Genomic DNA, 26,843 nt, shown 5'->3' with positions numbered 1-26,843 from the left:
TTGTGGATTAGCCCATTTAGGCTTCCTGTCTGAACTCTAATTCGGGGTCAGGCACTGGGAAGGGTAGGGTGGGGGTTCTAGTCACTGTCTTTGTGGGTCACCGGTAATCTATAGCCTTAGGAGTGAAAATCAATTCAGAATGTACTAGCAGCTGAGCAAAGGGGTTGTGTGCATTCGCAATAAAATTAAAACGTTTACATTCTAGTTGTTCTTGGTTCCTCCTGTGTTTCTCTGCAGCAGTACCACGCAAACAAGGCTCGCTGTGAAAGTTATCTGAGGAATCGGTTCCTCTTTGGCCGTGAAGCAGCTCAGCAGTGAGCTGACACTTCTTTTCTCTTCCCTGTTTCATGTCTGCTTTGTGTCGTAGACAGGACATCCTGACTAAAACAAAGAGTCTGGATCTTATTTACGCTAAACACGGAGCTTTGGGGGGAAATGGTTCCAGTTTGTTTCGTTTCAAAATGAAAGATTTGATAATGGTAGAACATAAAATATATGTACCAAATGACGTTCATCCAACAAATTAAAGGAGTTGCACGTTTTGTTTGATATTGGAGGGATTTTCCAAATTTCCTGTTTGAGTCTATGGGGATACTCAGGTTTGCTTTGTGGGTTTAGGCTCCCTCAGAAAATAGCAAAACGTAAAGGCCTAGAAGGAGCCTCTCAGCTGGATAGGAATTCCTCTAGGCCTTTTTTTTTTATCCAAAAGAGACTTGGATAAATATACCTTAAAATTCAATGATCCGGCGACCTTATGAGGTACTTTTTTTATAGACAAAAGGATAGGTTCATAGGTTATCCATGTGCTTCAGTGACTATTGACCCAGGAACTTGAATTTCTCTGGGCACTGTTATGAGGATATAAATCACAATTTTAGCTGTCTAGTGTTTCCATTTCAGATTAGTGGAAGCTACCAGTTTGTGATTTATTAGAATCTACCTACTGTAAGGATTTGTGGTTTAATGATTAAAATGAAAACACATCTCAGTCTATAGAAATGAATTAGCATTTATGACAATATAGTTTTTTTTTTTTGTTTTTTTTTTTTTTCAAAAAAGGAATGTACCTGTATTTTTGCATAATTGTGCTGCTTTTGTTTACCAACAGGATTAAGTTAATGAAGTTGAATGAATGTTTTAGTATTGGTGATCCATTGATCAACTTGGAAATGATGAACTTTTGATTTTTAACTTTTGGTTTTACTTTTTCTTTTTTTTTTACAGAGTTATTTCTGTTGTTGAGAACCTAACCACAAACACAGAGATTCTTGTTTAAACCCATAGTGCTAAACCATACCCCTAACCCAGATCAAAGTCCTCACTTTACTAGTAAAAAGAGAAAAAAGGTGTTCTTGCTCTGTTGCTAGTACAAGGACACACATACATCTTTGATTTAAATACGTACTGAGGACCTTGCCTTAACTTCCATTGACTTCCATTCATTTTCAACCTTTTCTATGGCCTAACCCTAAAGCTAACCTTTACCAGTATGTACCTAACCCTAACCTAAACCGTAATTACACCTTAGTCCTAAACATAACCTCTAGCCCAGGAAACAAGTAAGGACCAAAAAAGGTGTTTGATATTTTGGCCTGGCTCTTGCTGTGCGGCGTGATAACCAGAAAAAGGGGTTCTGTTGGAAAGAAGCCAAGCCCAAAAAACAACAACAAACAAAAAAACGCAACTTGCGACTCCTGAGACACGAAACAACTTTAGAGAAAAACAAGCCAAAAGTCACTTATATTAAGCAGAATACTACCAGTGACACTCTTGTACAAACATAAACACCCCTGCTGACAATCTACAGGCTGAATAGACCACCAGTCCATTTCATAGACTGTTTCACCGCAAGTGTGCAATGTGTGGCGTGTTTACCGTTGCAATGATGAGGGATGTCATGATAATGATAATGTTTTCATTCCGCTTAGAAAAAGTAAAATAAATGTACTTGCAAAGGAGTTGCAGTCGTTTTTATTGGGTCTGGACATTACATTTTTGGCTCCTTAATACCAATGATACCAATGAAATATAGCAAGCACATATAGGTGTCTTTGGTCATATTTCCCACAGTAAAGTCCTCTCGCTTACTAACCCGTATCCAACATTGACATTATCCGTATTCCTTCAGGAATTAGGAAATGAATGTATAAAAATCTCCCTTCATATGGTCACGATCACCATATTGTGACTCACTCTGGACATTCTAACACAGCAGTGTGTGTCGTTGCCATAATATCTCCGTTGAGGTGATATGTGGGATGGATCTGTTCACTATTTGACTTCTACAAGTAAAAAATTCAGGCGTTACCTCTCAACATTTGCCTAACTCTGAAATAGCTGCAGCGCATACGCGCAGTTCTAAATTTATCGATTTGGCATCATTTGTGAAAGCCCAATTGGAGGTGGAGTTTATGTGGTGCTTCCTGTCGTTTCCTAGTGCATAACCTAAGTGTGCTTGACATTCTCCTTCAGGGTTTGCTGCTCGAAAATACATTCATCATTCCACTGAACAGGACAGGTTGCCTTAACCAACAAAGCAGCTCCAGGTCATCACACTACCACCATTATGTTTCATTGATGATGTTCTTTCACTAAAATGTTGCGTTAGTTTTATGACAGATGTACCAGAAGAGACAACTTTCAGAAAGTTCCCCTTTGTTCTTGTCAGTCCATGAAACATTTTTTAAGTCTTGGGGATCATCACAACGTTTTCTTGAAAAGATGAGATGTATCTGTACTGGACAGCAATGGTTATTCCTGTTGAAATCTCCCATTCAGGGTTCAGGGTTACTTTGTGACCTGTGGAGTGAAAATTCACCTCTGTTCAGTTGCCTTGAGATGACATGTTTCATGATTTGGCGCTATATAAATAAAATTGAATTGAATTAAATTGTCTTCATTTGTGGATAATGGCTTTCACTGTGGTTGAAGCCTACTGTCCCAAAAATTTGAAATGGCTATGTAATCCTTTCTAGATTCATGTTAATTACTTTGTTTGTACTCCGTTCTTGAACTTCTTTAGCTCAGGGTATGACGTGTTGCCTTTTGAGATGTCACTGTCCACATCATGGTATCAAACAAGGTCTATTTAAGTCATGTATTGATTTTACAGTCCGAGGTGTGGCTAGAAAAACTGAACCAAAAAAAGTGGTTAATCACAGTTAAATCCTGATTTAACAAGGGGCCGACAATAATATTCTGACATAGGGTCAGGTTTAATTTCATTTTCCCATTTATACTTTCATGCCACTGTAAATGAAATTCTTTACAGCACAGATGAGCAGGTGAAATGTATACAAGCAAAATACATCAGCGAAAAGTGTTGGAGCGCCTCTCTTCAAGTGGGTTCACATCCCGCCTCGGGGAGAGGACGGCGTGAACTTGATAAATCTGGATTTAATGTTAGACTCCAGGATATCCCTGTTTGGCTTCTTCGCCTCCTCCACATCTTCACGGGTCTCTGTGACTGGGAAGTTGATGCTGTGAGGCTGATCAAACAAAAATAACAACAATGCAGGAGCGTCCACCGCCTCTGTTTGTGCTGCGGCTGCCTCGCCTGAAAGGTTTTTGAGAGACGGATGGGGAGCGGTCATTTCCGACATTGTGCTGCTTTGTGAGCCTCTCTCCATCTATTTATCCATTGTGAACACTCTCGTGTCTCTCTTTTCTCTTTTTGAAAACACACTTTTGCTCACGTAACAGCAGGTGGTGTAGAGGTTGTGCTTAAAAGGCTGATTGTGCTGATCAGAAAGAGGCTCCCCACACGGCCAACGAGTGCATGTAGGGGATGAGAGTTCCAGGCCGGAGCTACTATTATTACCCTCTCAGGCTTGAAAAAAGAGGTCCACTGTCTGGAAAAAAAAAACAACAACAACCGTGCCTCCACAGCAGACGTACCCCGCAGCCTCATATCCACCATGATCAATAGTGCACAGCTCGTAAAACCCCATGTGAATGTTTCATACATGCCCTGCCTGAAGGGATGAATATGTGGAGACCGTGAATATGCTCTGGGAAGACATTTTTATGTTGGTTTTCTGTCTTTTAATATTCCAGGCTGTTTTGAATGGTTTGTTGTTCTCCAGTTCTGACCTTTAAGCGCCTAAGGCTGTTTACCCATCATCAATGTAGTGTCACCCCAGCTTTGGCTTTATCTCTGCTCTTAGTGGAACACAACAGCACCACATCTCCTACCGTCTGCAGTTTAGAAGGCCAGAAATCATCCGGCTGCAGTCACATCGGAGATTAGGTCGTGGAGGAGCAGGGAAGTGTGGAAAGTCATTATCACCTGCCCTGTGGACCAAAACCGAGCTCCCTGCTGATCCACTCTGACCGGGTTTCAATCGTGCACAAGGACAAAGGTGCAAGTGTTTGCAGAAATATAAGGGGAAAAAAATGAATTTGGGCATTTAAAAACCATTCACCCCAATGTAATTCAACAATTAGCAATTAACAACTTTGCTAAAGTGTTTATTAATTTATTTTCAGACATCCATTGTTCTGCCAAGAGGCTTGGATACTTCTACTTGACATGTTTAGTATGAATCATGGATCGACATTAGATTCCGATGGTAATATAATCTTCTCACTGTATTACGGCATGAAATATGTGTTTAAAACAAAACTAGATAATATTGTCGCTTAAGTCTTAAAGTCATTTTGAGCCTCTACTAATATATGCCCTCATTCTGGACCCACACATTGCTCTTTTGTCCTTTCCTGCTTTTGTTTCACATGCAGAAACAAACTACATTCTACTCATAAACATGGCGGCTGCATATCTGTTTATTTTGTCAGGATCTGGTCTGTTTGCTGTTTTCTTGCTGCCACTGTTCCAGCACTTGCAAAGCTGCTTTTCTGCTGCTCTGCAATCATGCTCATATCAGACACCTGCTTCCTGCACTTTATAAGCTTTCCTCAGAGAGGAAAACAGCGGCAGGTTTTTATTTTTACATAACAAAAAATTATAGAATATAGTAGGTGGAACTTTAAAGCTACACACTCTTGTACAGTAGGTGGCGGTAAGCACCCTTTAAGTTGTTTGCAATCCCCCAATCAAAGGAAAAAAAGAAGAAGAAGACAGCGGCAGATTCTCAAAAGCTTTTGCTAGGAGATACCCAGCATTTCTTTATGCCTGTTTACCTTGTCCCGACCACATCTCTGGATTTTCCTGCCCTGTTGGACATCCACCACAGCCTCTGATTTCTGAACCATGACCCTGATTTGTACCATGGCTAGGAGCTTTCCTTGCTCCTGGATTTGTCTGCCCTGTTATGACTTCCGTCCATGACCCAAGCCTGTCTCCCAGATTTGAACCAAGCCTCAGCCGTCCTGCAGAGATTTCCTGCCCGCATCAGGTCTCTGGCTCTTTTTGTGAATAAACCTATTTAAGACACTGGGTCCAGCTTGGATTTTGGGTTTCCATACATACCTGGCTGTCTGATCCATAATATATGTTCCTTAAGTTAACTGAAGTTATTTAAGTATACCTTATTCATGTCTAAGATAAATAGCCATAGAATGCTTCTCTCCCCACCAGCATCCTCAGGACCTTTTATAGAGGTGTGGTAGAGAGCGTTTTGACATACTGTTTCTCATGGTGCTCCAGTATATCAGAAAAAAAGCCCTGCAGGGGATAGTCAGGGGAGCTGAGGGGGTCAACAGAGATCACCAGCTTTATGTTTAAGAACTTTTGCTGGAGCTGCTGCAGGAGCAGGGCACTGAACATTGTCAGGGACCTATCACACCATTTCCATAAACTCACTGAACTGCTGCCGTCAGCCAAACGTTTCTGAAGCATAACAGGCAGAACCACCAGATGGATCTACAGCTTCCTCCTACAAACTGTAATAATGCTAAATTGCTGATCAGAGATGCACACCACTGCACCTCAGTCGAGCATTAGTCTTGTATTTAAATAATTCATTATATTCAATCACTTTATGTGCCGTCTTACATCACAGGCTGCTGCTGTGGTCACTTTAAATAATAATATAACAATCTTGTGCAATTTACACCTCAGTGTGTGTGTGTGTGCGCGCGCATGCTGGGGGGGGGGGGATCATTTAGCCCTCGTTTAGAGAAAAGAACCTGAAGTTCAGCCGAACACTGAGTTCCGTTTAAAAGGTTTGTTGGAAATGTTCACTGTAGATAGACCAGGAGTTGCTGACAGAACCAGACTTTGGACAGAAAAAAAGTGTGGGGTGATAATCTGGCAGTGAGTGGGTGAGTGAGGCAGGTACATGAAGGCAGGTGAACAGGTGAGCAGAGTTGACAGTAATTACTGGCAGCAGGTAGAGCTGATCAGGGCTGACTGGAGACTTAGCTGTGGACAGAGCTGATTGGTTGGTGACAGATGATTCTGGAGAGTGGAAGCTAATTAGTCCATAACAAAGCAAACAAAAACCTAAATCATGACAAGAAACACAACTTAAGTGACCTTGTTTTGCCTGTTTGGCAAAACAGTAGATAAGATTACACTTTAAGTGTTAATCATTTTTATGGAAGACTTTACCATCAATTAAGTCTTGCAATTATTTAATTTTAATATAATTGCTTAAGTGTGCCACAGCGTCCTACTAGTTGCCTGTAAATTTACTGTTTATACAAATAAATTTGACTACTAAGAAATAACAAAAAATAAACTTTCGTAACAAACACGAATCTGGTGCATACAAAACATATGTTTACAGTATAAACAAAGATCTGGCTCTTGCAAAATGTGTTCAGCAGCAGCCCTGCACATTTCCTGTCTTTCTGGTAATTTTGCATGATATATTTTTTTTATTTTTTTTGTGATCAACTAGAGTAGCTATGGCTTCTTATGATTTTCTGCTCTATTGGTGAGCTTCAGCCTGGCTCCACCATTACCTGTCAGCTGATGAACATTGTCCTGTGTCAGTTGACGCAGCTGTACAAAAGAACGTTGCGTGATTTGGAACCGCACCCCTGGAAAGCTAATCTCGATGGGGATGCTCAGACGATCATAACCTGTCATTTGGCTGTCCGTGTCCATAAAGCTAATATTTAAACAGCTAGCATTAGCTTATGTTGTCCGAGAGGTTTACTATATTATTGTTGCAGATGCAGGATCTTCACTGATCTATTTATGTTGCTCTCAAACATCAGTATCATAGTATTGGCTTGTAGCGTTAGCAGAGCTAATTTAGTTTTTGCTTCATAGGGGAATGTGGAAGAAATCTAGTCTCATTAGATTCAGACTTTTAAATTTATAACACAGACTTATAAATTCATGAATGTGTTTAAAATTAGCAGCAAAAATTTCACCTGCAGAAATTCAGCTGCAGAAATTCGCCTGAAAGAAATTCCACTACAAAAACTTGCCTGTAAAAATTCTGCGTCAGACATTTGCTGCTGATTTGAAACAGATGACTATAACGGCACCAGCAGCAGAGAGTAACCCACATTTATGAAACCAGAGAAATCAGAGGCAGTCGAGACAGAATAAGAGGCGTTTGACAGGTCGTGGGGAACTTGGCAGTTCATGGAACGAAGCTTCCTCGATGCAGAATGAGAGTTTGTGCAAAATTAGATTGTGGATATAATCAAAGGCCCTCTGCTTGTCACTTTAAGTATAAGAGCTTTTATTTAAATTATGTGATGCAACAAATTTGGGCCTATATAGGCATTTTTTTACATAAGTGGCAATCTGCCACTGACGTCAATACAGTATGCCAAGACGTCATAAAAACACATATAAGATGCAAACCAGGGAGGCAAGGGAATAATGGTGTGAATTTCTGGTCTGGTTAGTTGCAGACTTATTAAGCCTGCACTTGGTTCTTTGTTTTACCGACAGACATGTTAACTCACGCTCCTTGCTGACAGCTGTTTTTCTTCTTGGGAAAAAAAAGATAACTCGTCCTCTTCTAGAGGCCAAACCTTGACTACCTCTTAATCTATCATTTCCTTTTAGGTAAAAGGTCAGTGAATTCATCACCTAATGCTTAGATGCTAAGCTGAATGATACTGTGCAACAACAAGGGGAGGGATTGAAAGTTTGCTCTATGCTGTCTAGACCCAGAGACATGTACATACATGGGCCTAGTCATGAACTATCACCATAAAAAAACATTAAAAAAAACATATTGATCTTCAAATAAAGCAACCTATGCTGAGCATTTGTCCTGATAGTGTTTACTTCATCCTTTTTGAACCTGAAAAGAACTTTGAACCGGATGCAATCAGAGCGACATAAACATTGTTGTGCCATCTGCCAGCAGTACGGCAGAACTATCAGAAAGCAAGATGGCAACAATTGTCGCAGCTACTGTGAGAGCTGTGAATTTAAATTAATATTTTATGGAGGATCATTTATAAAGCTAATAAAGGAGCGTGACAACAAGAGGCAATGGAGAGGCGTTCAAGGGTGTGTAGACAAGAGCGGGTGAGTCAAAAAATTTTTTACAAGCATCTCGATTAGTTGACTAATCAAAACAATTATCAATAGATTAGTCAACAATAAAGTTGATCAATCTATACTAGTTGCAGCCCTAGTGTAGAACCATATACCTTAAAGCCAGAAACTCACGTATTCATGTATGGGACTGCCCAACCATACAGGTCTGTTTTCTTGTGGGTGTGACTTACAGAAGCACGGCAAGCAAACGCTGTGACATTACAACAGCAAAGTCAGTAATGCGACTCTCTTTAACCATCATCAATCAGAAACGAATGACATCAGAATAATGTGTGGAGACTGGAATAGAAAACTGATAAATGGTGGGTAGGGAGCAGTTAGAACAGGTGTCCAGTGCACATGGAAGAAAGATGAGACAGAAAGTCCTCAAACTACAGTTGTGTTTGTTGTACTAATGAGAACTGTCATTGGTGAGAATCTTTTTTTTTTTTCAAAAGCATTTAATAAATCTACCAGAGCAGTCTATCAGGTATTTTTTAATATGTAAGTTCTGTTTCAGCCACATTGGAGTGCTTTCAAGCATGTTTGGCCTGTTTACGTTCAGACCATCACACCACCATGTGTGATGGAACCCATGGTATAGATTTTAGTCCTCATAATGAGTTTAAGCGTGACATCTTTTATTGTTTATTCATTTTATAGACTGCTTGAGTTATGAAGAAGCATTATAGATAAACTGCCAGCCATTACTCCACAACTGAGTTGTGGAGTAATATCTAGAAAATGTCTGCGCTGCAGGTCATTTTCGTCAAAACAGCTTTCAATTATTCCGTGGTTTTTACAGCAACTCTTCAGATCGTTTCAACTGGTTAAACATTGAGTTTGTTTGCATGTTGAGTACTTTGTAACCCATGAAATATTGAAAAGCCATAAGGAATGTTGCCCTTTGGAAGTGCAGCAGCTGTTTCAGGATAAGTCTGAATATGCAAACAGCCACTTGAATGAATAAAACATTATAGTGACAGAAAAAGCTGGGACAGATGCTCTTGTTTTCAAGCTTTTTTTTTGCGCAACAAGCTCTACTTTCAAAACCCTCCTTGACTCTTGCTACACTGTGCCTCTGATGGTGACAGCAGGTTTGAGGACTTAAGGCCCAATGGAAGCTTTTGTGTTCACACAGCAGGATATAAACAGAGGATGTCAGGCACACGGGTGGCCTAACCCTGACAGGAAACCGATAACTGTCCCTAAAAGACCACAAATCCCGGTTTTAAAGTGAAGCCCGCGGGAGCCCCGCTGGTCCTGTAGGGTGTCTTCGAAGGACGAGGACTGAAAGCTCGGGTAGTGTACAACTCTGGACATCTGTTGTGGCGTCTCACACAGACGTGCAACATGTGGTCGGATAAGGCCGTGTAAGTGATGTGATTATATGTCCAGTAAATTGGATTGAGAGTGATAAACCAGCGGCTCGCAAATGCGCAGATATGATCCTCTGCCTTGACCCTTCTAATCATGGACTATGACTGCAGAATAGATTTAAGCTTTTCTGTTAAATATTAAAATGAAAGGGACCTTTAAAGTCTCGATCTAGGCTGAAGACTCAAATAATGCTGTCATGCATTCAGCCTTCCTGGTATCTGATTAAGTTGGCTCCAGGTCAAATTGCTCCTTCACCAATTCGATGAGACGTCCCCAGAGCGTCTTGTGGCAGATGGCTCCTGTTCCAGGTACAAACCAAACCAAACTGTAAAGGTACAGTGAACAGCCTTTTCTGGATTTATTTCTAAACACTTAAGTGATAACTAATTGCAGCCCCTTTCAGATCATGATTATGCAATAAACAAGTAAATACAACCCCTCTTTTTTTTCTCAATGTCCCTTCACTTCATACAAGTTGATCTGCTGCTCCAGAGCATGCTGGCTGAGCTCTTTCTCCTGGTTCTTCTGCAGGGTGTTCTGATGCATTCAGTGCTTTAGATATAAAGCTAAATTTCGCACCTTTGTGAACATGTTCGGATTTCCATTAGATTTTGATGGTCCAGGGATTTCTCAGATCTGTCGAGCATTGGAGGATCACCCTTTGTCATGATACTCTATGTGCACCAGTTAGCTGTGCAGCAGCTGATGTGAGACTAAGTCCAGTCACTAGTTCTGTCTCAGCACACTCCAAGACGTCATTTTACACAAGTTACTTGTTGAGACGGATCAATTTGCTCTCGATGTGCATTTCTCTTTGAAGTTCTTAGTGTTATGACTACCACCAGAGGTGGATCAGGTGTATAATAGTTGGTTGGAATGCATAAAAAAAACATGTATATCACTGAAAAAAGTATGATCTGGAAGGGATTTTTGAGTCTCTTCCCCTGCAACATCCGCACCTAATGATTGTAATAGATCTGATTATTGTATTTCTGACAGGTCAGTCCAACTGGAATTTGGCTTCATCTGGAAAATGTCCCATTGTGCATCTTTAACATTTTATTTTCCAGCTTTGAAGCCCATTTTCAGTTAGTATTGTCTCCTGTCTGAACATCCCTATGGTTTTCTCCTTTGGTTTGCAGTATCTTAACGCCCATGTAGTTCAAACATCTTTCCCCCTTCGTTCAGATGTGATATCAAAAACTTCTGACCCGGGCTTTGATGTGCCTTCCAAGAAGTGTCTAATCTAGGAAGCCCCGGTCCCTTGGGGCAGCGTTTTGTAGCGGCAGACACCACAGGGCTGCTGGCTGATACCGTGGCCTCTGTAACCCCACCACCCACAGTCCTCCCCCTCTTTGACCTCCTACTTTTCACAGCATCTGGGTTATGCACACACATGGTTAGTCATGGCCCCTGGCCTCCAGGGCGCCCCCGAGCGCCGTCATGTACAACAAGAGAAGCCAACGAGCGATACCCCTGCTGACGCCCGTGAGCCAGTAGGTGGATGGTGGCAGCCTGAAGCCACTTCTCTGTCTTTAATTTCTTTTCCCACCCCCCGCCTAGCCACACAAGCTGAGCCTGACTGTACCTCCGTAACACACACACAATGAGCTTCTCACGTGTCTCCATTCATTTATGAAAAGGAGCTTAATCACATGGTGTTGATTGGCTGCAATTAAAACGTCTAGCGGTTTCTTCAGCAGATGTGGAAAAAAATAAAAAATTCTGTCTGCATGTAGAATGAAAACCTAATACTAATTGGCTTCCTTATTGGCTCAGTTATACAGTCTCATGGCTTTGGGCAAATGAATAGCTGGGGAACCAGACAAAATGGATAGTATGAAAAAAATAAAACAAGAGCAAAACAAAAAAAGAAGATTCAGGTTATATTCTGCGAAGCCCATAGAAAAGGTAAATAGGCTCTATGCATGAGCAATGATCGCCTTCTTTCATGTTTAATGAACTTAATCTTTGGATTCATCTATGATGCATGAGTACAAATCATCCTCCAAAGGGGTATCATAATCTCTGGCAGCTGTGTCCATCTGCGGGGAAGCACGAGAAGCATGCATGCGTCTGCGTTGCCGTGCGGAGCGGGCATTACAAGTTGCTCGGCAAGCGTGTTGTGCGTCAGGCATACAGTCGCAGAATGCCTTCCATTCAGGGTGTCAGCTGCAGTCTCAGCATGTGGCATATAGCTCGTCAGCTGCAGGCCCGTGTGCATGACAGCTGTCCCCCCCCCCCCCCCCCCCAACACCCCCGTTTTCTTAGCTCTTCGATCCTGCTTACGTTCCCTGGAAGGCCTTGCCCCCACTTAGACGTTTAATCAGACACTTATTGTACAAGGTAATTGGAACGCGGTGTTGAAACTATGCCCCAGGATGAGAAACCGATGATATTTGCAGCACGGTTGCTTCTGCCGTGTCTTGCCTTGTATTCCCAGCAGAATCAGACCTATTAACTCTAAACCTAAAGGGACGGAACAGGGCATGGCTGCAACAACCTGCAGGTCTTTTTCTAAGTGAAACCTTCAGTTTCAGCCACAAGTGACACAAAGCCCTATTAATAGTAGACAGAGAGGACATGGGGGAAACACTCCAGAGAGAACTGTTCAATTTTCAGCAATTTCCAGTGCATATTCCCTCTTTGTCCCCCAGGGACAAAGAGGGAATGTTGTAGTGTTCAATTGTTGTGGCGTTCAATTTCCCCACCTACTGGCAGAGGGAGGGTAGTGCAGGATGAACATTCAACATCGGAGCAACTCCCTCACCGTATCCACAACGATTGAGGGTAAAGTGCATGTGAGAGCAGTATGAGGACACTTTGAGGAGGACGGACCTTTAAGTGAGGGGCTTGTGTGTTGCCGCGGGAGTCACAACAATTAGGATGACTACAGCGTGAAGTCATAGTGCTGACTGCCTCTGTGCCAGGCTGGAGACAGGAGACGGCTCGTATAATCACATACAAAGGCAATGGATGGTGTCAGATAATTAGACGGTGTATTTTATCTCTGAGCAAAGCTGCCAGAATAATAAATGAGTACAGGGCTTCACAAATGCTTTCATTTTCGTGGAGATGTTTCATTTTATCTCAATACAACAAACTTCTCTGTATATTTTTGGGATTCTGTGTGATAGAACTACACAAAGTAGCGCATTGTTGTGTAGCTAAATAAAAAAAGAATAAAGGGCTTTCTAATTTCCAGCATACAATTGTATTTAGACCTAAAAGTCTAAATACAATTTTGCTGCAAGTACAAGTTTTTTTTCTGGATGTATCTCTGGCAGCTATTAGCCTCGTGAGACCATCCTGATCTCGCGAGCTTTCAAGGTTTCACTCGCAGATCAGTCTGGCTACTCTCCGTTAAAGAAAATTTGGAGCCGTTCACCAAACGAACGTCCAATCAGCGTTGGCTTTGAGGCGGGTTGAGGTGTGACGCAACGAGAAGATCGACAGTTCAGTCTAAAGAACATGGCGGCTTCAGCCGATGAAACTAGAGTTAGCGTGGCTATCAAGCAAGTTTTATCGGAATTACAGAGTATTTCTTTGCTGAGCTAACGAACCTTTACCTGCAGCAGCAAGAGCAGCTTGGCTTGTGGTTGTGTTTTCGTCGTCGCTCTGTTACAAGCGTTGACGAAGCATGTTGACGAGTACGTCATATGCTTCATTGATCTGATTGGTTTATTTGGCTTGTCTATCACCAACATAGGCCAATCAGCTAACCAGTATTTTCGCCCCTTCCCAAAATTACTTCAACGGAAGGTTTCCAGATGGATATGCGGAGCAAATCTATCTGGCGGAGTCAGGTTAGGCAGCTATGCCTGTTGATATTGAAATGTTTGCCCATTCCTCTTAGTGAGCTCAGGCTCACACAGATTGGGTTGTCGTCCAGCTAGAAAGCAAAGCTTGGTCCCAATCTCAGGTCCTTTGCGGCCTCCGCTGGGTTTTCTTCCAAATCAAATAGATGCCACCTCAACAGATTCTCCCACCTGAGCTGTTGATCTCTACAACCCCTCCATTTGGCTTCTTTGCTGCAAAAAAGAAATTGTGGTTAAATTTTTTTTCTTTTTAGTATGAAAGATTACCTTTTCACATCTGTTATAGGTGGAGTATTGCCGATCTTAATTTCCAGCATCAGCGTAGGGTTGTGTGGTTGAATGCTTTAGCCATTTTTGATGAATAGTACAACTTGATCGTGCCTAAGTATAGATTTTCTGTATATCCCTTAAAGTATCCAGGTGCCACATGTATGCATTTTATGTCTCCCAAAATAAGGTCATAAATTACCGTTAAGATAATCGGGTTTGATAACCAATTCTGAATTACACATGTCTGCAGCTGGATGCATCGGCCCCGAACTTCTAGTTCTAAGATTGTGTTTATCATTTGCTGGGATTGTGGGGCGACACGAAAATAAACTCTTAAGTAGGAAATTATGTAACTGAAATTTACAACAACAAAAAAAAAAAACAGTAGGAATTGTGAACCTTTCCAGCAGGTTATGTTCTTCAGTTCTGTTTGAGTCTGGGGGTCACATCAACAAACTGCCAGATGTTGTTTCCAGATGAGCCCTTCCATCCCATTTTCTTTAAGTTGTTTTAGCTGAATCAGGTGCACAACACTTCTGCTTCTGAGCTGCAGCTGTGCAGAGGAAAAGGTCTGATTGTGTGACGGTGACGCTTTTGCTCAATGTTTTTTATTTTTTTTTTTTCATCAAAGCTCCGCTTTGTGTGTTTTACTCCGTCGTAGTTTCACTTTTTATTTTTTGCCGCGTCAGTTGTATCTGCTGGCTCGGACAAAACCAATTATTTTTAGTGCTGCTACAAAACACAATGGGTGGGAACGTCTGGTCTGCTCAGGAAATTGGTCCCACACCCCGTGCAGACGGCGACACTTAAACACGCTGAAGTAAAATGGAAAAAATGGGAAGAAAGGTTGTTTGCATTCTAAAAAAAAAAAATGAACGTACCAACACCCTGGCAGTGTAACCACGGAATGGAGGGATCTAGGTTTGTTTCTGTGTGTTGGGTGTTTGTGTACAGTGCTTTTAATGTGGCGGGGCAGACGGAGCGTTTTGTGGCAGGGGCCTCTTGGTTCTGTCCCGCACTCCCCTGCACTCTGAGGCAGTGTTTTGGACCGGGGCCCAGGACCGAGCCTGAGGCACACTTCTCCGCTCCAGCCTCTCCAGAGCGCCAACTCACACTGACATTACATCAGCTGGGGACGCATAGTAGACCAGTGTGTGCGCTGGAGTGCGGATGCTCCTTGTAGCCCGTTGCTCTGTAGATCAGTTGTCTGACTTGTTCCTGAAGGCATGAGGTCTCATTGCGAGAGGTAGAGAGCAAAGTAGAGGCAGCCATGGCCGTGCGCGTCATACGTGGACTGGAGGATCTGGTGGCATCGGGCAGCCAGCTCGTCTGGAGCCTGGCGCACGAGACGCTGAGGACGTGGTACAGTCGTGGGATGATGCCATGCAGGCGCCTCTTGGAATCCTGGTTCAGGATAGGGAAATGCTACCAGGTATGTCACTGCCTCTGAGAACAATAAACTCATGAAACATTTCTTGATCGTTTCGAGACATATTATTGTCTCATGGCTCAACTTTCCTCGAATCAGTCGTTTTTGTTTTTTTTTTCAGATCTGGCTCATTAGTGTGTGCTGTGTTTATTATTCTGAAGAACAGGCTTCCTCTTACTGAGTCACAAAACCGGATTTTTTTTTTTTTTTAACAAGAGTCTCCCTGCCTGCACATATGGCAGTCATTTAAAAAGCAGCACGAAATGCCGTTTGATCTCCCTGTCTGGCTGAAGGGGGGAACTTTGAAATGTGTCCATGCTGAAACACCTGACTGCTGCTGCTGTCTTGACTAAACCTGAGAGTTGAGAGCTCTCACTGTTTCATTCTTGGACATGTGATGAAACCATCCTCATATAATCCCATACCATTTCCAGTATATTGTCTATTATAAGCATCGTCTAATACATGAAAGTTTGTTTTTAGAAAAAAAATTTGGGTAAACACGCGATTTTAAAACTCTCTCATAATCGTCTAAAGAGATTAGAAAAGGTCGGTATCGATGTCTCTTCATATGTCTGCTCAGAATCTGCCCCTCAGAATTTCATCTGTATGCATCACCAGTCATCAGTGGGGTTCCCCAGGGCTCTGTCCTGTGCCCACTTTAGTTTATTACCCATTATCTGACTCTTAGTCACGCTTTTAAGAAACTACAGATAGACTTTCTTTCTTATGCTAATGATACTCTACCCTGCAAATCTACACACCCTAATTGCACTTTAGTTGACTGGATGTGTAAAAATAAATCATGGTTGTCTGCTTAACAGCTGCAAAGAAAGGTTTATCCTTGTAGTCCTGGTAAAATCTCACTTTCTATTGACAATTCTCTAATCCCTCCTTCTTCCTAATTTAAAATATTTGGTGTTATAGTGCCCCAAAATTGATGTGTGAATTGTACCTTCAAAATTCTTGAGGGTACTTGACAATATTATCGTTAGTAGTATCATCATTATTATTATTATTATTATTATTATTATTATTTCAGAAAAGACAGCATTTTGGGTAACATCAATAAGTGAGAGGGGTTCTTCCTATCCAGTGCATACTGCTGACCAAGTGCTCTCCTGTCACTGCTTAGATGGTTGATTCTTACTTATTATTGTGTGGCGAGGTGGGTTGCAGAACTACTCAGAACTACTAGGTAACGTCACTGATGAATAACCACATCGATGACACTGAAGCTATCAACATTGGGATTCTATGGTCATGTCCAGCCTTTATGGCGTGCCTTACACAGTGGTGACCCTTATTTTTGTATTCTGGTGAGTCTTGCTTTGGTGCTCACCTAAGCTGGAAGAACCATTTACAAACCCTCCTCTAAACAGCTTCAGTGGGGGGTTGCAGAGCTTCTGAAATGAGCTGTAAAACACCAAAGTATTTTCTTTGCATTTGTTCACATTTCAATCAAAGCCTTTTCTAACGTGTTAAATCACCACAAAATTGTGCATTATTTTGAAATGAGAGGAACATTTGACATAGTTCTAAGTTAAGGGGCAAAACAGTTGAGGGTCATAAAGATTGGATCGAGACAATCTGTAAGCAACACATTTGAAGTCTTGATACACATTCTCAATTGGATTTAGCTCCAGACTTTGACCGGGCCAATTTAACTTGCTCTGGCTCAATGTCTATGGTAGTTGTTCTTCTCTGTCCCTTCTGAAGTCTTTTGCAGCATCTTATGGGTTTTCTTCCAAAACATCTGCTTATTTAGCTCCATTCATCTCCACATTAGCTCTGGCCAGCTTTCCTGACCCTGCTGTAGAAAACCATGCCAGCAGCATGATCCTGCCATCACAATATTGCACTATGGGGATGGTCAAGTGCAGTGTTAGTTTTCCACTACTCAGTAATTTGCATTTAGGGCAAAAGGTCGACTTTCCAAAAGCCGCCTTAAGGGCTTTTTAAAAAAATATTGGCTGACTTCTTGACACTCTTCCATAAAGGTCAAATTTGTGGAGTGCACAATTAATTATGATTATTGTATGCGCTTGATTTTATTTGGGGTAAAGGGGTTGAATTGAAAAACAGTGTCGTTGTGGGGAAACACCAAGCTTTTCTGATATTGAATAAAAATTTTAAAACAGACTTGTTTTCCTTCCTATTAAACATTATGTGTTATTTGATGTTGATCTATTGCATAAAACACAAACAAAAATACCTTGATGTCTGTAGTTATAGTTTTAAATCACAAAATGTTTTAGAAAGTAAATGCGAGATTCATTGTTAGCCGTATGCTTGAAATTTGTTGGCTTTTTCTCCTCGTGCATATGCTTTTGGTTTGCAACGGTGCATCATTTCCAGGTAGGCCCTTGGAGGAACTGTGACCTGCACAAATGCAGTAGCTCATAAAGTAAGGGGTTGTTTCTGACGGATCCTGTTTACAGAGTGGTGTTTACCGAGTTACATGATCATTCGTCATAGCATGAGATTCCACATAGAGACAAACTTCTCTCTGAAGATGCTTAGCCTTCCCAATTTTATTCGAGGCACATTTTCTCACCTCCTTTGAAGCACTGAGAGTTAAAGCCTGGAAGCACTCAGCATACGCTGCTTACAGAGCTCTGATGTTTGGGACCTGAGGGTGACAGTTAGCATGAGGCTAACCTGGCGTGACCTCTCTGACGTGTTGCCGAACTCCCGATAGCGGAGATGTCTCGTTGCGGTTCCGGGTGGTGAAAAACAACGAAGCGGAAAAGCAGCTTGTGCTACGCTAAAAGTGAAATGAAAGCTTTGTTGTGGTGCTGAAAACAACACGTCCCGGGAAACCGAAGCTTAGAAACTGAACCACAGGACGTCCCCCAGCCCTGTGGTCAAAGTGACTGGACTTCAATATGACTTCAATTTGGTAGTAACTGATCAAAGTGCAGATTTTAGAAAAAATCTTCTGTGGACTAAAAGACAAATATGGAACTTTTTGGAAGTCTTGCATCTCGTTACATTTAGCTACTAACATCGTGATTAAACCATGAGCTGGATGACTTTCTACAATTAATGCAACCATTACATGCTGCTCTCTGCCAGAAAATCCAGAAAGATGATGATCAGCCATTAGTTTGTGATCTTAAGCTGAAGGTGTGATTGTTTGTTTTTTTTGCATCCGAACAATAAACTGAAGCACACCATAACTGTGATTATATGACTTTATTGAATGACAGTAGGCCTGCTTGGAGCTAGCATGGTTTGATCACAGGTAATAATTTATCATGGTGTATTAGGTCTGAGCGGCCCAAATGGACATCAGAACCAAAATAAATACATTTATGATGGAGTACAAAGCCATCAGAAAATATTATGCAATTACATTTAATTATATCAGAGATTTCAGGATTTTTATGACTATTATTTTTCACAGTTCATCAAAAATTTGTAACTGCCCACAAAACTAAACTGATAAGCAATGCTCAAGTGGATGAACTAAAATGGTTTGTTTACAGGTATGAAATAGAAGTAGAAAGGGACAAATTGATGATATATAGGTACCAAATAGAGATATGAACAGGCCTGAAGCCCACTGAAGCTTGCTCTCTTAAATTCATATAAAAAATAAACTTGGGGAATATGGGATGTTTTCTTCCAACTTCAGCAGCAGAATGGATACATTGCAAGTTCTGCAGATTTTTTTTTTATGTTTAGGGTTCAAAAACAAGCTCTTGTGTGGTTAAAGTCCCTCCTCTTCAGTTAAAAACTGTTTTAACAAAATTGGAGATAGTTTTGTGGAAAAACCGTCTCAGTTCATAGCTTTTTTTCCCCCTCTTCCTGCAGATGACGGAGGGTCGTCTGTGTCAGATTCACCTTCTCGATGGCAGAAAGCTGGAGCTGCTGGTTCAGGTAGCTTCACGCTTTTTGCTCATTCTCAACATGTTCTGTTGACCAGGAGTTAAACTCTGCCACACATACCCATCTGTTTCCCTTCCTTTTGTTTTCTGTTTCCCTTCTGTTTTACCCTGACCCCCTCCAGCCTAAGCTGTTGTCTCGAGATCTGCTCGATCTGGTGGCGTCTCATTTCAACCTGAAGGAGAAGGAATATTTCGGCCTGTGCTTCATAGATGACCAGTGAGTGCAATTTCATCACATTAGAGCTAATAATACAACATTATTACGTTGGTGGAGCAGTTGAATTTCCTCTTATATAATAAAGTGGGAGGGTGATCGAGATAGCGGTATTGTGTCATACGTGATTTATTATTTCATTGCTGCTCAGTGACCAGAACAACTGGCTCCAACTGGATCGTAAAGTGCTTGATCATGCCTTCTCCAAGACATCAGGGCCATTAGAAGTAAAGTTTCTTGTGAGGTGAGTGCTGTTACTTTCAAAGCTAGCCAAGTGGGAGCTATTGGAATGTTTAATCCAAATGATGTGCCATTCTGTCTGTCAATACATGTCTAAATATAGAGCTATAGAGACGAAATTAAGCTCACTCCAGAAAAATTGAAACATTCATACTTCTTGAACTAATTCACATGTTTTCAATTTAAAACATACCCTTTAAGGTATTTTATTAGAATTGTGTGTGAAGACAAACACAAAGGGTATAAAATAGGGTATAACTGCAAGTAATAGGCAGACAATACACAGTTTTTTTTTTTTACTTTTCTTTGTTTTACTAATAGAGATTTGAAAAGGGTGGCATGCACTTGTATTCAGGCCCTTTAATTCCGACACCCATACATAAAATGCTGTGCTTTCAATCGCCTGTGGAAGTCAGCTAAGCATTTAACAGAGTCCACCTGAGTGTAATTTGATTAAGTATTAATCCAGATGTTATGTGAAGGCCTCATAGGTTCCCGAGAACATTAATCAACAAACACCATGAGAGGGCAAAAGAGCACAACAGACAGGCCAGGGATGAAGTTATGGAGACGTTTAAAGCAATGTTACATTTGAAGATCATTTGAAAAAGAAAAAGGTATGGCTCAACTGTGAGCATACCAAGACATAGCCATCCGCCAAGAGAAGAAGATGATGCCCTTGGTAACTCTGGATGAGCTGCAGAGGTCCACAGCTCCAGTGGGAGAATCAGCAGGGCAAGTATTACTTGTGCACCCCACAAATCTAACCTTTATGAAGAGGGGCAAAAAGCTTTATGTGACATAAATCTAACACTGCACGCCACCTTGAATGCAGCATTCTCACATTGAAACATGGTGGTGGCAGCATATTGACTTTGTGTTGGTCTGTACATGAAATCCTAATAGAATATATTGGAGTTGGGAATTTGAACATGTATATTTGACAGGTGGGGAGACAGAGCCAGGAGTCAGTGATGGTCACAATAGGCACCCTTCATCCCTGTCTAGCGCGACTGTCTAAAACAACTGTGCCTTTGAAAACAGTGACGTCACTCAACCAGCAGGTGGCAGTGATGGAGCACAATGAAAGTGTTCCTGTTAAGTCTGACAATGCTGCCAGATAAAACAGATGACAAAATAACTGTGTTTAATGCTGAACACTAGCACATGTGCTTTTATGTATTCATTTTCATTTTTGCTGACAAAATTTTTTACCCTTTACAGGTTTTACGTTGAGAAGATCAACTTGTTGAAAGAGAACACAACGGTGGAGCTTTTCTTCTTAAACGCTAAATCTTTAGTGTTTAATGTGAGTGTTTTTGAAGAAATGTCCAATTTATGTCTGTTATAAGCGATTTGTCTAATGTAGCATATTGTTGAAGCTAAATTTTATTGCACTTCTGATATGTTTTTTGGATATTGCCCTGGGAAATTACAGACCATTTGTTATTCATAAAGGTTCTTAGTTATTTTTCTGAGAGGGGCATTGAACAAAAATGTGTTGCACATGATGCGAACAAAACAACAACCGCTGGGGAAGCGTTAGTCCTGGACCGAGTTGTCCAGGATTCAGTTCCTGACCTTGGGACATTTGCTCCATGTATTTCCCCTTTTTTCTTGTCTGGTTACTGTTCCTGTTAAGGCCACTACAGCCACAAAAAAATCTTTAATACAAATAAAGACAGAAAAATGTGTGTGAAATAATTATAGAATAGTATTACATTCTATGAGTTTAATTGCACTTTATCACCCGGTTCTTAATTGTGTTTGCTTAATCAATGCACGTTTATTAATTTACTTATAATAAAGGTTGTGTGTGTGGGAATTTCCCATTTACATAGTATTTTCAAAATGTCTCAAAATGATTAAATTGTCTAAATAAATACTTTGCATTCTGTTTGTATTTGGGTGCTGCATTTAAGGTGCGTGAGATCTATTTTTTACATTTAGGTAAAATAGAAAGAAAAGTATGCTCTCGAAAATCTAAAATTATATCGTTAGACCCTTGAAAGTGATGAGGAAGAATGCAAGTAAACGTATCTGGTTTTGGTTGTCGACAATTAATTCCTCCTAAGAGGCGGTGAAACTTTTACGAGGCGCCCTCGAAGGCAGCACGAGATCAAACGTTGCAGGGTGTGCAGTTTTTTTTTTTTCGCGGGGAGAGCTGACTGGTCACCATGGGAGACGGAGACTGTTGAACCTGCTTAGGGACCGTACCATTTTCCCCGAGGGGGGCTTTCGCTTCGAACATAACCTTAAACTAGTTCATTAGTCTCGCGTTGTTGGGTTCTATTTTTTACTGGTAGTTTCAAGATAACTCATGCGAAGGAAATAAATATTTAAATCCTCTTCATAGGCGGGTTAAACACCGCAATGTCCCTGCCGCGGTGGTTCAGTCGGTAACGGTGGGACCGAGGTACTGTCTCGAAGTATGGGACGGGAGGGTTTTCTCTCGAGTCAAGTGTTTCAGGCAGTTTAGCCCGTGTGTGTGAGTGTTTTTTTTTAAGCTCGCTGTTTTTCGCCTTCTCTTCCAACAGGAAACCATTGAAGTGGAGAGCGAAAATGTTTTCAAGTTAGCCGCCTTCGCATTGCAGGTAAGAAAGAGTTTTGTCGCAGTCCCTCCTGGCTGTAATGTCACTCACCCCCCCCAGTGTGAAAGGGGACGGTCGGGACATTTGAAAACGCTCGTTTCTTAGGGGGGGGGGGGGTCTGCTACTGTCGGTTAACTCTTCTAAAAAGGAGTAGGCTCTAAGGAAATGTTTGGTTTTTGATGTAAAAGATAGAAAAACACAACTTCTAAAATGTAAATTTTTATTCTTTTTTTGATAGCAGCTTTGTAGCCTATGTGGATGTTTTTTTTTTTTTGTTTTTTTTTTTGTTTTTTTGCTGGTGTTTAATATTAACGCACTATTAGTGGTCAAACGCTGTTTCATGCTGCCTTCACTCACTGAGTTATTCTCATTTTTTAAGGAGGCAAGAGGAGATTATACCAGGTAAGATACCACTGCTTTTCATTCGTCTTAACTTTAAATGTATATTTAAGAAAAAAGCAAAAATACAGCATCATTTCGTTTTTATTTAGCCAAGTGTGAATATTGAGATTTGCCCCTTTTAAAGAAAAGTGTTTACATTAAATTAAGCAAGCAAGTGACATGTGCAGTGTTTTTATATATATATATATATATATATATATATATATATATATATATATATTGTGCAAATAAAAAAAAATATTGACACCTGTTGTTAATCACTGGGATTAGAGAGGGGGAACAAAAGCTCTAAGTTACACAATTTCTGATGTGTTTCTATGCTGAAGGAAGCAGTGTTTGATCAGTGCTCAGTTATATAAATAAGGGCTATCTGTTAATGTTCAACCTCAGATTTTATTTTAGCTTAAACCTACGCTCAGTTAATAATTGGCTTAATTTTGGATTGTGACATTGAGCTAAACTCTCGTTAGATTTCTCTCTCTCTCTCTCTCTCTCTCTCTCTCTCTCTCTCTCTCTCTCTCTCTCTCTCTCTCTCTATGGTCTACTGTGTCTACAGTGCTTATTGAAAGTATTCACGCCGCTTGGATATTTCGTTTTAAAACTTCCAGCATGTTGCCACCCCAGACCCGTAAATTTTAATGTGATTGATGTGATCAATGCAAAGCTGTGCCTAATTATCAAGTGGAAGAAAATGCATTCACAAATTTCAGAATTAATTTATTTTTTACTAGTAGAGAATTGAAAAGTGTAGCACGCATTCGCCTTCAGCCCCCTTTACTCTGAAACTCCTCACATAAAATCTAGTGCAACCAATTTCCTTTGAGAAACCAGCGTAATAGAAATACAAGTCCTTGTATGTTTAGTTTTATTTTCTGTGTTAACACAGCCGATCTGTGAAGGACTCAGAGGTTTGTTAAAGAACATTAGTAAAAGCAGGATTAGGTCGAAATATGCTTATAATTTTTAAACAGAATCCCCCTGAAAGCATCATGTGTTAATGGAAAGACGGTGGGCACAACTGCAAACCTACTAAGATATGGTGGTCCATAATCTGACTGGCCAGACAGGAAGAGCAGGATTCAGAGAGGCAGCCAGAAGTCCTGTGGTAACTCTGGAAGAGCCGAAAAAAGGGCAAGCCTGGAAGAAAAGATGTTGCAAAAGGATTTGGAACTGAGGCAGATGTTCACCTTCCAGCATCACAGTGGCACTTCTACTGCAGTTTGGATCAAATCATATCTTAGACTGGCCTAAGACGTGAAGACGGTAATCACAAGCTACGTTTACACAGAGAAAAGTAATCAGAATAAAGGGCCGATCGGGATAAAAATGCTTCATGTAAACAAGCCAATTGGAATATTGTGATCAGGTTAAGATCAATCAGAATGACATTGTAATCCAAGTGAGAGGTGTGGTTCATGCCGATTGATAATCCCATCAACGTCAGGCGGAAGTTATTCCAAATGTGGCAAACTGACCCGAGTATGCATGTCCACCCGACGTAAAGGTGACGTATTTCTGCGTTGTTGAGGAGCGGAAGCAAATCTGTCGGGGTTCCCGATACAACCTTTCTATTGGGAAAGAATAAGAGCTCAAAATTGTTGCTTACGCAGTAACATTTCAACCGTAATTAGAATATCATGCAAGTCCAGCCTGGGCGCTCGGAAGACAAACTAACTTTTCTAATACTGCTTTATTTACTATTTTTGTTGTTTAGTAAAGATGGAATTACTTCTCCTGTGTTCTTTTAAGGGGAATTTGATTACCGTGCATGTCAGAGTGGTTCTTCTCTGAAAAAAAGCCTTTTGCATAAAAACGCACATTATGATCAGATTACGGTAATTGATTGTGTGCCCATATAAATGGCATAATCCGATTTATTTAATCCAAATACATTTTAATCCGATCGTGAAATTTTGTGCATGTAAACATAGCTACTGATTCCCTTACTGGGGGAAAAAAGTTCATTCTCTAGACGCGCAAAGCTGATAGAAACATACCTCCAAAAGCTTTAACGGCCGCCAAAGGTGGTTCTAGAAACGACAGCGCCATGCTATTCAGAACTTCTTTTTATTAGGGGGAATGTACAAACCTTATCATTTTCCTTTTTGCTGCGCATCTCTAGATGTGCTGATAAGGACACCACACGCCCAGAACTCGCCGCAGCATTCGTAATAAAAGGTGATTCTGTTTTATTTACGCAGCGAGGGAAACACATCCACCTTCAGCATGTGGAGGGCAGTCAATTCAACCTGACATGTTGTGGTAGCAACATCTCTAACGCGTTGTGTGCAGGATTTGGTGATTGGCTGTGGTGTCCGGAGTCTGCATGAAACCTCCATGGTCTGTTCATCGCTGGTGCCCGTTGTTTTCACAGTGGGCTTGACCTGCTGATAATGTTTGGTGTTATTTTTTTGCCAGTCGCAGACGTGAAGGGCATTAGCTGGCGCTGGCAAACAGTGCTCGGGCTGATAGAGTCACCGGGCAGGTTGAAGCAGCCGGACCTGTGTTGTCTCTGGGCCTCCGAAGGCCTCTCTGTCCATTATGCAAACACAAACATTTGTGCGCGGTAAGGAATGCTGTGCATGTAGTTTTGAACGCTGAAACGCGCAACGCTAAAAATGCAGTTTGTCCTTTTTGTTAAGCCGGTTCCCCTTTGTTCTGTCGCAAAAAGAAAAAAGACGACTTGGCAGCGTCTGCTTGTGCTCATGAAACGGTTTGTTATAATGGAGCACAACTGGTGGGCTGGTTAGTTATTGCAGATCGTCATAGAGTATTTTCAGATGCATATTCCTCGGTGTTTAAACATGTAAACTCCTGAAGTCTCAATCTTCACCCTGTGAAGGTTGAACTTTCGCTTCGAGTGGGTGTTGGGATGGGCCGTACTTTGTCCTGACTCTGAAAACATAATAAAAGACAAGACGCCAACTGTTCTGGTCACATTCATTAGGGTGGGGCCGCAGCCCAATTAAGCTGTCTTCTTCAGCTTTTTCAGCCAGTTCCTCGCACAGGATCATGAAACTTTTTTACATTTTGTTCTGTTGTAACCACAGACTTCAGTATATTCTAAAACAACACAGATCAGCACATTGCTGTGAAGTGAACTTTGGAAAACACGGTGCAAAGTGCTCAGTTCCCTTTAATCCAATACAACTAATTCCTATCAGAAGTTAACCATTCCAAAAATCTGGCCTTTATGGAAGAGTGGGAACAAGAAGTGCATTGTTGGAAAACGAGGTAAATAAAAAGCCAGGTAGGAGACCCAACAGACGTGTAGAACAAGGTGCTCTGGTCAGATGAGAGCAGAATGTTGCTTTTCTGGTCCACATGCGAGACGATTTGTGTGGCGGGAAACTAATGAGCACCAGTCCCCCTGAACACACCATCCCCATGGTGAAACATGGTGGTGGCAGCATCATGCTGTAGGGAAGCTTTTCTTCCGCGAGGACAGGAAAGCTAGTCCCAGTCGATGGACAGAGGGATGGAGACAAGACGGCAACCCTACACAACCAGCCAGAACCACAACACTGTGCGTCAGATCAAAACCGCTTCATGTCACACTTGTAGCTGGAAACAAAGCGAAAGCTGGTTCTTTGAAATATTGACCCCGTTAGTGCCGAATACAACTCAACATTTCATTTTTTCATATAAATAAAACTCCAGAGACTTTTATTTGTAATAGGTTTTGAAAGCCAAGTATCATTCTCCTTCACTTCCCTATTATGTACTGGTTTGGTGTAGTCTGGTTACATGAACTAGATCAGGACAACCTGCATTTGCAATATTTTTTATTGAGTGTTGCAATGAAGTCGATGCGGTATGAATTCCTGCACATCCAGTGACTTGTTTAAAAAAAAAAAGCAGAAAACCTGTCATATTTCACGTTCTAGCGCTTTTTACTGTATCGTCTCTTGTTTGCCTTTAGAAAACTGTAGAACAAGCCAAAATAATGTTTTTCCTTTGGGTCCTCTTACTTGAGGAAACAACAGTGTCCTGTGGAAGTGTGTTTTTCATTCTTGTCAGCGATCCCCTTTATTCCTACATTTTGTGAAAACAGAGCCAGTAAATCCCCCATGAATCATACAGTATAAATACGTCTGGCCTCTCTCGTATCAGCCACGGGCCCCAGAGCAGCAGATTAGCTGTGGAGGAGTCAGGGAGGTCTCCTCCTACAGCCAGCTGCCTTAAGA

General features: G+C 41.3%; 1 protein-coding gene across 3 annotated transcripts in view; it reads left to right on the top strand.

Moving 5' to 3' along the window:
* Nucleotides 1–26,843, top strand: part of frmd4ba (FERM domain containing 4Ba) — a 59,086-nt gene that overhangs the window by 6,277 nt on the left and 25,966 nt on the right. For 2 of the 3 annotated variants that reach the window (XM_036151973.1, XM_036151972.1), the window contains exons 1-7: nucleotides 15,158–15,319; nucleotides 19,136–19,201; nucleotides 19,332–19,426; nucleotides 19,575–19,667; nucleotides 20,888–20,972; nucleotides 22,201–22,257; nucleotides 22,634–22,656. In XM_036151973.1, the coding sequence (XP_036007866.1) occupies nucleotides 15,158–15,319; nucleotides 19,136–19,201; nucleotides 19,332–19,426; nucleotides 19,575–19,667; nucleotides 20,888–20,972; nucleotides 22,201–22,257; nucleotides 22,634–22,656 (581 nt within the window). Of the gene's footprint in view, nucleotides 1–15,157; nucleotides 15,320–19,135; nucleotides 19,202–19,331; nucleotides 19,427–19,574; nucleotides 19,668–20,887; nucleotides 20,973–22,200; nucleotides 22,258–22,633; nucleotides 22,657–26,843 lie in introns of those variants that run through there. The other variant, XM_036151974.1, reaches the window with a different exon arrangement.

The sequence above is a fragment of the Fundulus heteroclitus genome, chromosome 20, assembly GCF_011125445.2.
Source record: "Fundulus heteroclitus isolate FHET01 chromosome 20, MU-UCD_Fhet_4.1, whole genome shotgun sequence".
Classification (NCBI taxonomy): Eukaryota; Metazoa; Chordata; class Actinopteri; order Cyprinodontiformes; family Fundulidae; genus Fundulus; species Fundulus heteroclitus.
The sequence above is the reverse complement of the archived record's forward strand: the minus strand, read 5'-3'. Positions and strand labels throughout refer to the sequence as shown.